A 14,183-nucleotide genomic window follows, 5' to 3' on the forward strand; every position below is an offset into this window, starting at 1 on the left:
TCTTGCAGTACATGCTGCACTACATCAAGTATTCACTCCTAACACCTCTGCTATTAATGGCCGAAAAATTCTTTAGTTTTGCAGCAGCAATCAACAGGATAAATATACAAAATACCCTTAAACTTACAACTTTGACACTCTCCCATTTTCAAGTTCAAACTGAAACAGATTATTGATCATTGCTCTTGTTAATCACATCGCATGCATTCATACGTGCGGTGCCAGTCGGAGGTTTGGACACCTTTTAACTGGGTCCTACAGACATTTCTTTCTCTCTTTTTATTAATACTCATACATACACACATATTTCTTTTTTCTTCTGTCCAGTTAATACTACATTAACATTTTTTTCTTACTCTTGCCATTTTTATCGGGTTTGGTATGTTTATATTGTCATATGTACAGTATGTGTTTCTGTATTTATTTCGTCTGTACGGGGCCTCTTGGCCAGGTCATGTTTGTAAATAAAAAAAATGGTTCTCAAACATTTCACCTGAAAAAAACTAAAGGTTAGAAAAAGAAACCTGTAATAAGTCATTTATTACTCTGCTTTTATGAAGACAATTATTACAAACTGGACTATTGTGGATTTAATTGGATTATAATTGAACTACAGTGAACCGTATTGGACTGTATCTGTAAAGTGCTCGGAGATGACTTTGTTGTGAACTGCTGAAAGCTCAATTGAACAACTGAGGAAGATTCTTAAGAAGATTCTGGTGAACCAGGCCTGATATGTTTCTCAGAGGAAAAACAGAGACAAACACTGTGGAATCATCTCAGGATTGTTTCTGTAATTGAATTAAATGAGACATTTTTTACTCTAAGACACGTTCAGGTCAGAAAAGCTGCCATCACGTGTCTAGAAGTCCAAGATTTCTTTTTTAAGCTTGACTAACTCTCAGGACTGGAAGCCAGGATTTGATTTGAAACATTATTTTAATCTTTGTTTCTCAAGTCTCAAGCCAAATTGACAGAGTTGCAACACTGAGTCACAATGAAGTGAAACCTTAGTATAATGGGAATGAAAACAAGAAAGTGCAAGGTAGGAAGAACAATAGTTATGTTAGAACAAAAATGTAAAAACAGTCCAGAAGCAGGGCCAACCACACAACACAATCTTTACAATCACTCAAATAAAACAGATTTATTGCATAAACAATGTCTGAAATGTCAAATTCAATATCACCTTCCCAGGGCAGCTCAGGAGGGAAATTTCCACCTTTTTATTAATAAATGCACATTTTCCCCCACACACAGTCATCTTACACCTCTGCTCAGATCTGAGTGTAAAACCAAATTAACAGCAACAGAAAACGCAATAAAACTGAGAATGTTGCTCTCTGACTAAACCACCACCATTTGGCACAGAAGAGTAGCTCATTTCAGACGCTGTGTGAATAAATATGGACACACACACACGGATGATGCTTGTGTTTGGGATCATTGCTTTCTTTAACGTCTCATCTCCTCTATGGGGTTGACATAAAAACCTAACCTGGGTTGCATTTTAAAATCTGAAAGGAAAAAAAAATATAAAGGCCTCTACATTAGCAGCAACATTACATTTATATATATAGAAAAAAATAACACAGATGTAACCAGTCACTTCTTAAAATAACTCAAATAAGTACTCTCTTTTTCTCTTGCATGAATTATACATGGAAAACAGCAGGAAACACAGCAGACGAGCTGGCTTGTTTTGGAGGTATGACCATATTTTGGCCCTGAATTTGTGGAATAATATGATTGTATATATTTAAGTAAATTCACAGAAAAGCTGCTGATTTCATGAGTGTTCACAAAAGAAAATGTTTGCATTGTTTCTTAATGTTTCCTGTGTATAATTCAATTTATACCATGGTCTGGGTGAATACTCAAATCTGATTGGCTGTAGGGTGTCCATTAAAAAGTGTTATAGGACACCTATAAAAAATTTTTTCGATCAAATAGCCTGATTATTGCAAAATATTGCGCTGGCTAAACACTAGCTGGTAACCGTGGCAACAGAAACTCAGCACATACCGTTTTTTATCACAATGGCAAGACATGAGTGATTTTATAGTTTTCTTTAACCTGTTTGGTGAAGTTGATCATTTTGAAGACTGGGATGAAGCAGAAGAGGAAGACACCGGAGGAATTAAACAATTTAGAGGTAAACACAAAGAAAACCACGAAATGAGCAGTTAAAACATTAAAAGACTTCCTGGCTCAGAAAAACATGGACATAAACTTTGAGTGCAACACTGCCACGACTCTCCATGACATTTTGCGACTGTTTTATGCTTCCGTCCGGTCGACTAAAGAGTTTGAGAGCCGGCATTAATCGCCACTTAAGAGATGTCAACATCATTAGCGACACTGTTCAAGAGCAGTAATGCGGTTTTTAAGGTGACACTGAAACGTTCCAGAAAGAGTGGGAAAGACACCAGCTTCCACCATCCTCGCATCCCTGAGTCGGACCTTGAGATATTCAGATGTTCATCTGCGCTGTCTCCCGATACGGCCCTCGCCCTCGTCAGAAAGGTGTGGTTTGACATCCAGCTGTGTTTGGCTCGGCGTGGCAGGAAGGGAGCTGACCATGACATCTTCCAGCATCCAGAGAGACGAGGGTGGCGTTGAATACGTCAGCCTAGCTCACAATCCTGACACTAAAAATCACAAAGATCCAAACCACCCACACAAGCAAAACCTAAGAGGTTTTATATTCGCAAGGCCCAGGGATCCCCTGTGCCCAGTAAAAAGTTTCAATGTCCCCCAGACACAAAATCTTGTATAGTACTCCAGGGAGCCAATGGGTGTCCACTAACTGGGAGACACGTGAAGATGTCTGTACAATAATAATGTAGCCCTATGTATTACACCTAACCCCCCTTCTGCCCTCATTAATAGCCTGTGTGTTTAATATTGTTTCTTTAAGGTAGGTCTGTCGCAGATTTACACGAAGCCCAGTGTCCGAAGCACGGCCGTCGGTCGACTCTCAGACGCCGAGCTGGAGACACGCCAGATCATGTCTGTGACGGCTTACTGGGCTCCGTCAGTCTAGGAGAGATGCGAATGGAGTATCATTTTGTCGTCAAGCAACGTCCCAACTAGCAGTGGTCAGGGTCCACAAACATTAAATCTCCATCCTTCAAACACCACTATGGACATGCCAGTATCTTTATGAAATGTCACATTCAAAAGCAATGTTGCATTTAATTTTAAATAGTTCCTCCCGTCGTCCTGTCTTGATTACCTTACTTACATACTTGATACACATTTAATGATCAGAGTGAATGTCGCATCATCCTCTGGACACACACAAGCTGTAAGAGCTGCACCGCCCTCTGAAATGTGTGTGTCACGTAACATAACTGCGGCCGACCGAGCTGCAGGTTCTGTGTCAGAGCCGGTTACCTTGACAACGCGTCACAACGAAATAGTCCACTCAGCCGCGTCTTGTGAAAAACGTCCGATTTCTAACGGTAAAAAAAACAACATTAACATATTAATCATTGATTTAATATTTATTTCTTTCATAAGTGACCATGGTATAAGCGGGATAATGCCCTTCGAGGTGTCCATTATCAGAAATGAATGGACAACGCAGCGGCGTGAACCGTCCGACATTACCCCTTCGTAATTGACACAAGTTCACAGAAAAGCTGCTGAATTCATGAGTGTTCACAAAGAAAATGTTTTTTAATATTTCCTGTGTATAATTCAATGTATTCTAATCTACCTATAAAGTCATAACAGGCCAATTACATTTGACTTTAACTGGTGTTTATCTTACAAGCTGGAGCTGACTATGGATTTAGTCTATAATTTAAAAAGAAATGGGGACAAAAGATCAGGTTATCTTCCAAACAGACCTACTAACAGCATAGAATAGACACACACATTGAGATAAATTCACATATTATCTTAGTATATATAATATACAAATAGTATACATCGTCTGTGACAGCGGTGGTTGACGGGATGGAGGCAGGAGAAGAAAGGTAGGGTTAAAAGGTAAGTCTCTGCACGGGTTTCCGGTGTGTGCGTCACCCGTTCACACCAAAACTGCAACCTGTGCTTGCCTTCATGTGTTTGTGGGTCATCATATTGGCTCGATTGTGGGATGACGGGGCAAACGAGGGATAGTGTTGAACATGTGGAAGTAAAGGATGTAAAGGACCATAAAGCAGGTGCAGTGCTGATGATGCTGCAGAGCAACAACCCTGTTTATCTTTATCTGGAGCTGCGAACATGAATCCTGTGCTATTAGTGCAAAAAGGGTACTGAACGGAGGGGGGAAAAGTCTGGAAAGTGAACCTGAGGGGATGCCAGAGGAGATTGAGAATGATGTGAGTGGACATCTTGGTCCGATCAGGGAGGGAAGACACGGATCCGAGTGGCTGAAAAATAAAAACACAAAGACAAGAAATGAAAATCAAAACGTATGAAAGGTGGAAAACAAAGAGGTGCAGCTCCTGTTGTGATTGCTGCTCACTTTGCTGCGTCACATGGTTCTGCTGTACTGTATGCCGGTCTTGGAGGCGATGTTGGACCAGGGGAGCAGAGACCGTAGCAGGGACTGGGCCTGGCGGTACAGCCTCTGGGGGAGCGAACAGGGGCTCAGGCTGGCCAGAGTGGAGCCGATGTGCTGGATGTAGTCAGTGAAGCAGAGGTTAAAGAAAATATGAAAATTTGTACTGGATTTGTTTATCTGATATGTAGGAAAACAAAACTCAGGCAGGTACAAAGGATATAATATTGTCCAGGGTGGATGACCCCCGTTAATGTAGAGTACGTATGTGAAGCCATCTTTGAGGACACCACGTATGGAGTAGTAGTAGGGCAGGTAGTGGTGCTGCCTGAAGTCCCTGTTCTCATAGAACTGGATGGCAGTGTTGTTGGTGGTGAGGACGTGCAGGTAGATCGCCTTACAGTGGTCCTGGGCCGTCGTAGAGATGTGCTCCTTCAGACTGTCCAGCAGTAGGGAGCCTGAGAGGTTGGAAGGAGAAAAAGAGTGCCATCAGTTAGATGGAGGAGAGATGATGCACTCATTTGATCTTATTAATAGGGCTGTCAAAAATAATGCGTTAACAGCATTAATTTATGTAATTGCGTTAAAATTTTTAACACAATTAACACCAGTGCGGCATGACAAGCCCCTTATGGATGGACCCCGTTCCAACGTTTGCTAGTTGTGCTTCCAGCCTTTTCAAGTTCACGCTTTTACTGTAGCATGTCGAAAAATACACTGGATGTCGGTTTAAGTCAGTCTTCTGGTCAGATAACAAAATTTTAAAAAGTAACAAAACTATGACCGAGTTTTAACGAGTTGTCTTCCAACATGAGAGGTTATTCTTACATTTTTCCAGTCAGAAATATTTTCCTCTTTTTATGCCAATGTCACATGAACGCAGCATTAACTGCAAACCATTCAGGTCTCACAGTATAAGTGGAGCACAAAAATATATATGTTATCGGGGGAAGTCATTATGATATTGGACTTATCGGAATGACGCAATAATTTCCTGTTATTGGCTCGATAATTATCGGACTGATAGGTATTGTGCATCCCTAAAACTGGAGGAGAGCTTGCTAGAACCCATGAAATCTATGATTATAAATCAGGTAACACTAATTTACAAATGTTTTTTAGTCAAAACTTTGGTACCATTTAGTTTAACAGTTGTTTTCTTTGATTTATCATATTCTGCAAACATGCACAGTTACTTTAACAAACAATAATTTGATTTGGAAACTTGAAAAAATGAAGCAAAGCTGTTTAGTTTACCAATACTTGCACCTATGAAAGATAAAACCTGAACAACTGATCCTTTTGTTGTGTTAGTTTCAAAGCTAAGCTGTTCTGGAGTCAGATTTACGAAATAGCTGACAGGACACACTGATGAACACACCAGGTAGCTTTTCACATGTAAACGAACCGTCCAGCCACACCTGGTCTCAAACGGTTCCTCTTAACATTTTATATAAAAACATTCAGACCTCGTCTTTGTTCTGCAGAAGCAGAAAACACCAGCTTCAGTGTTAACGTCTGATTCTGCTCATGATTATGTTACACATAAAAACATCTCTTATGGATAAAAAGAGGTCACATCTTGTCTGTGTGTATGTGTGTGTGTGTGTGTGAGAGAGAGAGAGAGAGAGCGAGAGAGAGAGAGAAGGGGAGCGGTACCTATGCCATGTTTCCTGAACTCCTTGACTACTCCCAGGCTGAGGATGTAGGCTACCTGTGTGTCGACAGGAAAACTGGAGGCCAGGATGTCTCCATCCTATCAGACAAAGCAAACAGCAGATCAATACACAGCTTTGTTCCCATATAAATAATCCATTACTTCAATTACAGCATTTAGTATTCAGTGAGTTTTCTCTGCTCATTCAACTGCAAACTAAACACAGAAGTGGGATTTTTCTAAATGCAAATCCTTTTCCAAAAGGGATTTTTCTGAGGCAGCTGTGTGGAAGAGCTGCAGCTGATTTTAAATCCAAAAGAAAACCGTAGATTCTACATCATACATCTGCAGATCAATCTCTAGCTTTCTGCTTTGGGCCTCATGAGGCAGTCGAAAGTATTAGACTCTAGAAATTGTGCAGCGAGGTGATGACATGTTCAGGGTGAAAAATAAACAGAAATGCTGTAAACAAAACTTTTTTGCCTTCTGTGATCCTAATGAAATGCGCCAGGAATAAGTTTTCATCGAGTTCACGTTTGTTTCACATGTAGAGGCATAGGTAGACATCAGTTCAGGTGACCCCTGCGGCAGGACACCCACAGATTATCTCCGTGGCTGGGACACAAGATAACAACCAGAAAATAACATGTGATAGCGTGTAATGTGCCCAGCCCTATTAAAAAAATAAAAAAAGTACAACATGTGACAGTAAAGCGTTTTTAACCCTTGAAAAGTTTTTAACAGACATTAATATGTGACAGTAATCCAGGCCTGGGTCAACCAGCTGCAGCTTCGTGCAGTTCATTGTCTGAAAACAGCTCTGCAGCTGGGATGTACGGCAGCGTGAGGACAGAGCCACTGCTGCTCACTGAGAAGAGTAAAGGCCTATTTATGCTCTACGCCAGGGATCACCAACTCTGGTCCTCGAGAGCGGGTGTCCTGCAAGTATTGGATGTTTCCCTACTGCAGCAAATAATGTAAATATAATGGATCTCCAGCAGCTTGTTGTTAGGTTCTGCACAAGTCTGTAAATGTCCCAATCATTTGAATCAGCTGTGTTGCTGCAGCGAAACATCCAATACCTGCAGGATACCGGCCCTCGAGGACCGGAGATGGTGAACCCAGCTCTAATAAATGACTCTTATGTACAATATGTGCTTTCACATCAAAAGTCTCCAAAATCAACAGAAGTCTTTAGATTGTCGGTAGTTGCTTTTTGTGTGAAAAGAGTCACTGGAGAGGTCTGAAAACTTAATAAAGAGCTATACTTGCTAAAACCTGCTACACACATAACAATATTTGGGCAGTTTTTGTCCTGATTTTGCCTCTTCCCAACCTTGGACAGCAATCGCCTGATCATCGTGAGATTTCCCTGTCCAATTATCATTTGGTCTGTGGTGTGTTACAAGCAGATTTGTCCTGATAATCTGCTCCGAAACGGGTCGTAGTCGACAATCGGAAATATTGAACATGTTCAATATTTCAGAGCCGATTTCTGAGGAAAGCCGACGACTCGTGCATTGTGACTGTGTGGGTGGTGATGTGGTACAGAATGTAGCCAATCAGAGAGCGAGCTGGCTGGGGAACAAGGAAGTAAATAAAGTCTGTGTTCACGCCGCCTCCAGTCTGTTGTTTTTTTCAGTTCTGGCTTTTTCTGTTAACAATAGTCCCAAGACCGCCATCATTCCCTCGTCCTATATATCCTCTTCCATGCTGTGTGCTGTGTTTTCCGACTGTTGCTATATTTCTTCTTCATTTTATGTCGGTTGTTGCTATGGTTCTTCTTCGTTTTATGTCGGTTGTTGCTATGGTTCTTCTTCGTTTTATGTCGGTTGTTGCTTTGGTTCTTCTTTGTTTTATGTCGGTTGTTGCTTTGGTTCTTCTTCTACGTTTCGACTGTATATAAAAGATGGACGGAGCCTCCATGATGTCACCTGTAGGTTTCTGGAGAGCAAAAGTGAAGCTAGTTGGGCGTTTCCCACTGCCACCATCTGGGCAGTGTCCAAATGTCGTTAGTCCCGGATGAGTTATAAAAAAATCCTCCCCCCTCACAGTTGTCATGAAGGTAAACTTGACCTATTAATCCTAAAATGGATTTTTGTACAAGGCTTTAAAAATGTTTATTTCTGCTGTGAAGTTGGTCTTTTTAACATAGGAGTCTATGGGGACTGACACAGTTTTAGAGCCAGCCCCTATCGGACGAGGAGTGAACTGCAATTTCTGCACATCCGCATAGGCATCACATTTCACCGCTTGGTTGCGGGACAGCATCGTCATGTGTGTGTTGTTCTTTATCGGAGCACACCACACACAGTACGATCAAAACTTTTTTTTTTTTATTTTCATGAGTGAGTTCTCGACCAGATGAAAAATCTCATAAGATTAAAAAAATGGTTATGTGTGTACCAGGCTTAAGTTGGCTGCACTGCAAGTTGCCGGATTTTTCTATTCTTGCACTGGTGTACATGCAGTAAAAATTAAGTGCAGCGCTCCAATTTTACTTGCACAAGCACAGGGTATTTAGAGCCTTGCGTCTAAAATAAATGACATTTTTCTTTTTCTGCTCGGTGCAGCTGCAGCTCTCCTTCAGTCGTTTCTCACTTGTATCGTATTTGAAGCTAACGAGTGTCCTTTAGTCTGGGAGCATCTGCTTTGTCTAATTAGCACATTAAAAACAGACCTTAATGTAAGGCATCTAATTATGACTTTTCCTACCAGCAGCTCCGGAGAGAAAGAGCTCGCAGACTTCCTTTCATTACTGTGCATCTCAGCCCAACCACACATCATACCTCTTTGTGTACTTTGGTTCGGCCTTTGATCTCGGCCACAATCATTCCCACGATGCCCCCTCTGAAGGTGGCAGCGAGGGAGAAGAACTTCTTGTTGGAGGTGATATCTTGATACCATGAGTCTGGGTACCTAGAGACATACACCAGACAGGATTATAAATGTTTGGGATGCCACACACTTTCTAAACCCATGTCTGTTCTTAGTGAGCTAATGCAAAATGCAGTAAACCGGTCCGTGCTGACGCAAAACACTAAGACGTGAACAAATGTGTTAAAATGAGCACATTATTTAACAATGTCCCAGAAAACTTTGAAACCTTACTCAATTGGGAACCAATCAGCACAGAGGTGCTTGACGTTCTCTATGTCATCGTGGCAGAGGAAGCGGAGCTGGACTTCAGTGAGAGCTGTGGGAGGCACCACGTCACTCATTCACACCTGCAAAGACCCAGACAACTTATCAGTTTAGATCTTTAGGAAAGAAATACAACAACAACATTCCTGGATTTCAGTTTTCTTTCGGAATGGAGGAAAACAAATCGGGTGGGGGAAGAGACCAAAACTGAAAATAAAATGAGTGAGTGTGAAAGCGAAAAATGCTGCATGTGCAGAATAAGAAGTGATTTAAGCATGAATGTGTGTGTGAAAGAGGAAGTGTGACATACAATTAAAATAACACTCAAGATTAGAAAATCCCCGAAAATTCAGAGAGTACAAAATATAAGAAATCACAGCAAAACCTGTGAGAACACAAAGTAGAATATACTAAAAAATGATTAAATCACTATGCGGGGGAGGTGGTAAAGAATTCTATTTTGTACAGAATTTGTACAAAAACAGAGAAATCACAGATCTATTTAATTATTTTTTACCATTTATTTAACACCTTAACTATCTGACTTTGATAAACACACCTGAAATAAATTAAATAAAAACGCTGACCTTTTTGGACCTAACTTTCCACATCAAGCATTGAGGTAAAAAAGATTGAGTCGCCTTATATTTTGCATTTTTAAAACAAATACCTGCACAAATTTAACTATGCAATAAGCCTGCAGACCTCTGGACGCTGTTGCACCTGACTGAAACATGACCCTCAAAAAAAAAGAGTTGTTGGAGTGGGAACACTGGGAAAGATTATAAAACTCCTTCGAGAAGGTCATTCAGCTCAGGATGAGGTGGAGGTATTTCCAAGGAGGTGTGTCTAAATTTGAAGCAAGGAGAAAGATAACAGAAAAATCTAAAGGGAGACCATAAAAAGACTGACTGTAGAGGTGCAAATTTCGACAGTCACTGATTGATGAAAAGGGGTTGATGTGCGGTGAGATGCTGGTCATTATCGCTACATTTAGTAAATGTAGAGGATGATGATACATAAAAGAGCAAAGAATCCTAATAATTTTCTACAAAAAACTCAAACTTTTCTGTTTTTGTTTCATAAAAACAGTGACTTTGTGTTGGAAAACTGGCATTTTACAGGGTTAAAAAATAATTTTGAAGGATTGTCATATTTGGTATTTTTGATTAGGACTGAAGATAATTAAAACATCTGAGCAAAAAAAAGTGGTAAAAAAATATTATTCCGTTTTTGTTAGAAGCAGTTTTTGCGAGGGTCAAATTAATGCCCATGGCCTGCAAACGGCCCACATATAAATCATCAATCCACTTAGCAAAAGCCGATGTATCAGCTGCTATACCAGAAATTTAGGACCAGAATTATGAAGATTTTTTTGTTTTGTTTTTAATTAATAAAACCCAAACCCTAACATTTCAAGCTGTCACAAATTCCACAGAAAACTGCAACACTAATAGTTCAAGATTTTCTTTGTCTACTTCGAAGAACTCTGGTCCTTTAGGGCCACTGTCCTGCAGGTTTTAGACATTTTCCTGCTGTAACATATCTGATATAAATAAATGGGTATTTAACAGGCTTGTTTTGTAAGCGGAGAAACACCTAAAACCTGCAGGACAGCAGCTCTTGAGGGCCAGAGTCTGACATCCCTGCTCTACTTGATCTGGAAAAAAAACATTTAAAAATTAAAAGAAATTTTATTAAAGTATTCTGAGATTTTACGAAGCCAAAACGTTCAAATAACCTCTTTTTTGCTACAGTCCACTGTACAGGGGTCAGTATGAGATTTGTGTAGTACAGAAGATGTTTGCAGACATCAGGAAGCAGCAATGCCAACATGCAGAATAGCAAAATGACGGGTAGAAACTCAGCTAAGACTCCACCAAGCGCTGGCATCCAAACCAAACACGGTTCAAACCCCAAAGCAAATATATGGAAATGTAAGAAAAACATAAGAGCAGCACTGTCCACTTCAGAGCTTCTGCTAATTCCACTTAAAGAAAACTACACAAATATGGAGTCATATGAAAGCAGAGACTCTGCTGATTACAAACATGCCCGTCTCATCACTGTGGGACAGAAACTCTGGGAGCTAGCATCCAGAATCAGAAACCATGTTTTACCTTTCCTGTCCTGTGGACAAACGTTTTATTCCAGCTCCAAAAAAATTTTGCTAATGTTGCTCCTCTGACTTTTTTGTCCTCTTTTTTGATGAAATCATGAAGGTCCTGGTAGTATCCATGGAGATGAAGGGGGTTTTATAGTGAAGTATTCATTTTTCCTGTCATATACTATCTTGGAGTTCACTTCTTTCTGGGATTCTCCCAACTGATAGATTGGAAAGCTGTATCCATATCAAACATCGTGTAAGACTGCTCAGATTCACCTTTTAGCCTCTACTGTAGCCATTTCCACACAAGACATTACTTCAATCATTCCTAGATGAACTGGACTGCTAACCTCTGGATTTTAAAGAAACATTTTCTACTGTGTTCTAGGTGAATTACTCTGACACATATCTTTATTTTGACACTTCTGTAGTAATCTTACATGTTCCAGCTTTTTCTTTAAGATCAAGATTATACATACAGCCCTGCTTACATACAGAAAAAATAGGCCTCATGAACAAGGTTAGTTTTTGTGTCAGATCATCACTGAGTGGATATTCGCCAAGCACGATGAATCTCTAGCTGCCGTCATTGTTTGTAATCAAAACATGTTTATTTTAGTATAACTTCGTTAAAGGGAGGGAAAATTACTTCATAGAATTAAGTGGATGAATCACTAAGTGTTGCAGCTGATTCCAAGCAAAGGAAAGCAGCACTGAAATGGCCTTTGTGTCCAGTTCAGGAAGGCTTCTAGGAACAGAACGCAGCAGAAGGCAACTTCCCTTTCCCCCCTGACTGACATAGATCCAAACATATGAGGCCAAGTGTTGAGTAATATTATCCTGTACGGGCCTGACTTCTAAACTCAGAGCTCTGTCATTGATAGAAGTTTGTGGACAACACGGCCATCATGGCTATATCAGGAGTGGAAACAGAGGACAAGTTCAGGAGAACTGATCCAGGACTTCATAGCATGGTGCAACTCCAACCACCGCTTCTTGACACCACCAAGACCAGTAAGATGGTGGTGGACTTTCAGAGAGCCAGACCAAACCAGTACCTGTATCATCAAAGATGACTGTGTGGAGGTGCACACACCTACAAATAACCTGACAGTGCAGCTGGATGATAAGCTGGACTGAAGTGCCAGCAGAGATGCTCTATGCAGGAAAGGACATAGGCTGTCTGTACTTCCTCAGAGCCTGGCGTCCCTTCAACATCTGCAAGAAGCTGCTACAGATCTTTACAGGCTCTGTTATGGCATAGAGCTGGACAGCCTGACATCTGCTGGCAGAGCGATGGATGTTGAACTGGCTGCTGTCCATCAATAAGTATACACATCATCCACAGTTCCCTACTGTCACTGTCCTGTACTATCACCTTATGAATATATCAGGTGCTAAAGATCTGATCTTCCCTCCTGGATTCAAAAGTTTTTATTTAAGACATCCAAATCTGCCATCTGTTTCTTTTTTAAGCTTGAATTTTTATATTTGATCAAGTTTTTATACTGTTTTTATCTAGAATATTTCTTTTTCCTTTCTCTTTAGTTTTTAATGTTACAATATGCTTCTTACTTTCTTTACAAACAATTAAATTTACAAATAAACTTGCCTTGTCTGCCCCTGTGTTTCTATTTTTGCGAAGGGTCTATGTATGTATGTATCCGAATATTAATATAGCAAGAAGGGATTCATGTACATAACACCAATATGATCCAACATACACTCAGACGTTGTGGCAACAAACCTGTTATTGTCCCTGAAATACAGGCACTGTTTGATCCTCAAACATAGGTTGTATTTAGATAAAGGTTCAGTCATAGAGTCATAAAAAAGATAGTCGTGTATAGATTTATTAGTTTTGAGCTGGCATCAAATCAAATCATTAGACACAATCAAATCTATAAATGCATAAATTAAAGAGCGGTACTGCTACAGGTCTGTAGTTATTGTTACATAATGGGGGTTGATTGTGAACAGTATATGACTGGTTATTGCTTAAATACACTAACTGAATATTTGTCTTTGCGATGTTCGTCTAACGTTACGGATGTTGACAGAAATGTCAATAACAAACTGTTTTTTCTTCTTTTTCTTCATAATCTCTCCCTAATAGCATTCCAGCTAAATGTGGCATCGTGACCTTAAGGAAACACATAAAATGTAAGAAACAGCTCAAGGTTGTCCATAGTTCTAAGTCACAATAGCTGTGTGGTAATTAGCACACAGGTTAGCCTAAGCTAGCAAGGCTAATGCAAGGGTGCTAAGCTAACGTACCTTGTTTCAACAATCGGTCCGGAGGAAAGTTGAAGAATTAAACTCCCTGTGTTTCACCGGATAGTGTCGCTACTCCGGACACAGCATGATAACCTACTACTTTATTCCCGACTCTCAACGCTGTGTCATTACTGTCCCAGAGCAACACAGCCTGCTACGCTAGGACCTGCTTCGTTAACAGCTGGCTGTTTTCTTCCTGTTTGGAGCCGCTTCCATGTATGACGTCACTAGGAAGATTTCTTCTTCTTCTACTAGACGTTTGGCCACAAGCTTGACTCTTTACTGACACTTCCTGGCTTACATGTCGAACCTCAGCACAGCCCTTACTATTCCAGGCTGTGCATCTTCACTGGTCTCGCGATTTGATTTGATTTGATTTGATTTGATTTGATTTGATTACTACACATTGCTACTTTTTTCATCAATGAATACAAGCAGTCAGATAATTATGAGCTCCCTTAGAATTCATCTTTATTTCAATT

At 40.4% G+C, this 14,183-nt stretch overlaps 1 protein-coding gene across 1 annotated transcript; it reads right to left on the reverse strand.

The window, feature by feature from the left end:
• Positions 1-3,665: 3,665 nt before the first annotated feature.
• Positions 3,666-13,915, reverse strand: nat15 (N-acetyltransferase 15 (GCN5-related, putative)). The gene is made up of 7 exons (XM_041997053.1): positions 13,702-13,915; positions 9,285-9,400; positions 8,963-9,092; positions 6,176-6,272; positions 4,740-4,974; positions 4,481-4,646; positions 3,666-4,385 (listed from the first exon to the last, which is right to left on the reverse strand). Exons 2-6 carry the CDS (start codon positions 9,392-9,394, stop codon positions 4,490-4,492), a joined length of 729 nt encoding a protein of 242 aa, XP_041852987.1. The 5' UTR covers positions 9,395-9,400; positions 13,702-13,915; the 3' UTR covers positions 3,666-4,385; positions 4,481-4,489.
• Positions 13,916-14,183: the final 268 nt, after the last annotated feature.

This window comes from Melanotaenia boesemani, chromosome 2 (assembly GCF_017639745.1).
Source record: "Melanotaenia boesemani isolate fMelBoe1 chromosome 2, fMelBoe1.pri, whole genome shotgun sequence".
NCBI classification, from domain to species: domain Eukaryota; kingdom Metazoa; phylum Chordata; class Actinopteri; order Atheriniformes; family Melanotaeniidae; genus Melanotaenia; species Melanotaenia boesemani.

What these genes read in the sequence shown, in the direction of transcription:
- nat15 (XM_041997053.1), bottom strand. Translation starts at nt 9,394, where the DNA reads ATGAGTGACGTGGTGCCTCCCACAGCTCTCACTGAAGTCCAGCTCCGC. An exon ending in GTTCAGGAAACATGGCATAG is followed by an intron (nt 4,975 to 6,175) that starts GTACCGCTCCCC and finishes CCAACCTCTCAG; the next exon opens with GCTCCCTACTGCTGGACAGT. An exon ending in CATCCACCCTGGACAATATT is followed by an intron (nt 4,647 to 4,739) that starts ATATCCTTTGTA and finishes CCTCTGCTTCAC; the next exon opens with TGACTACATCCAGCACATCG.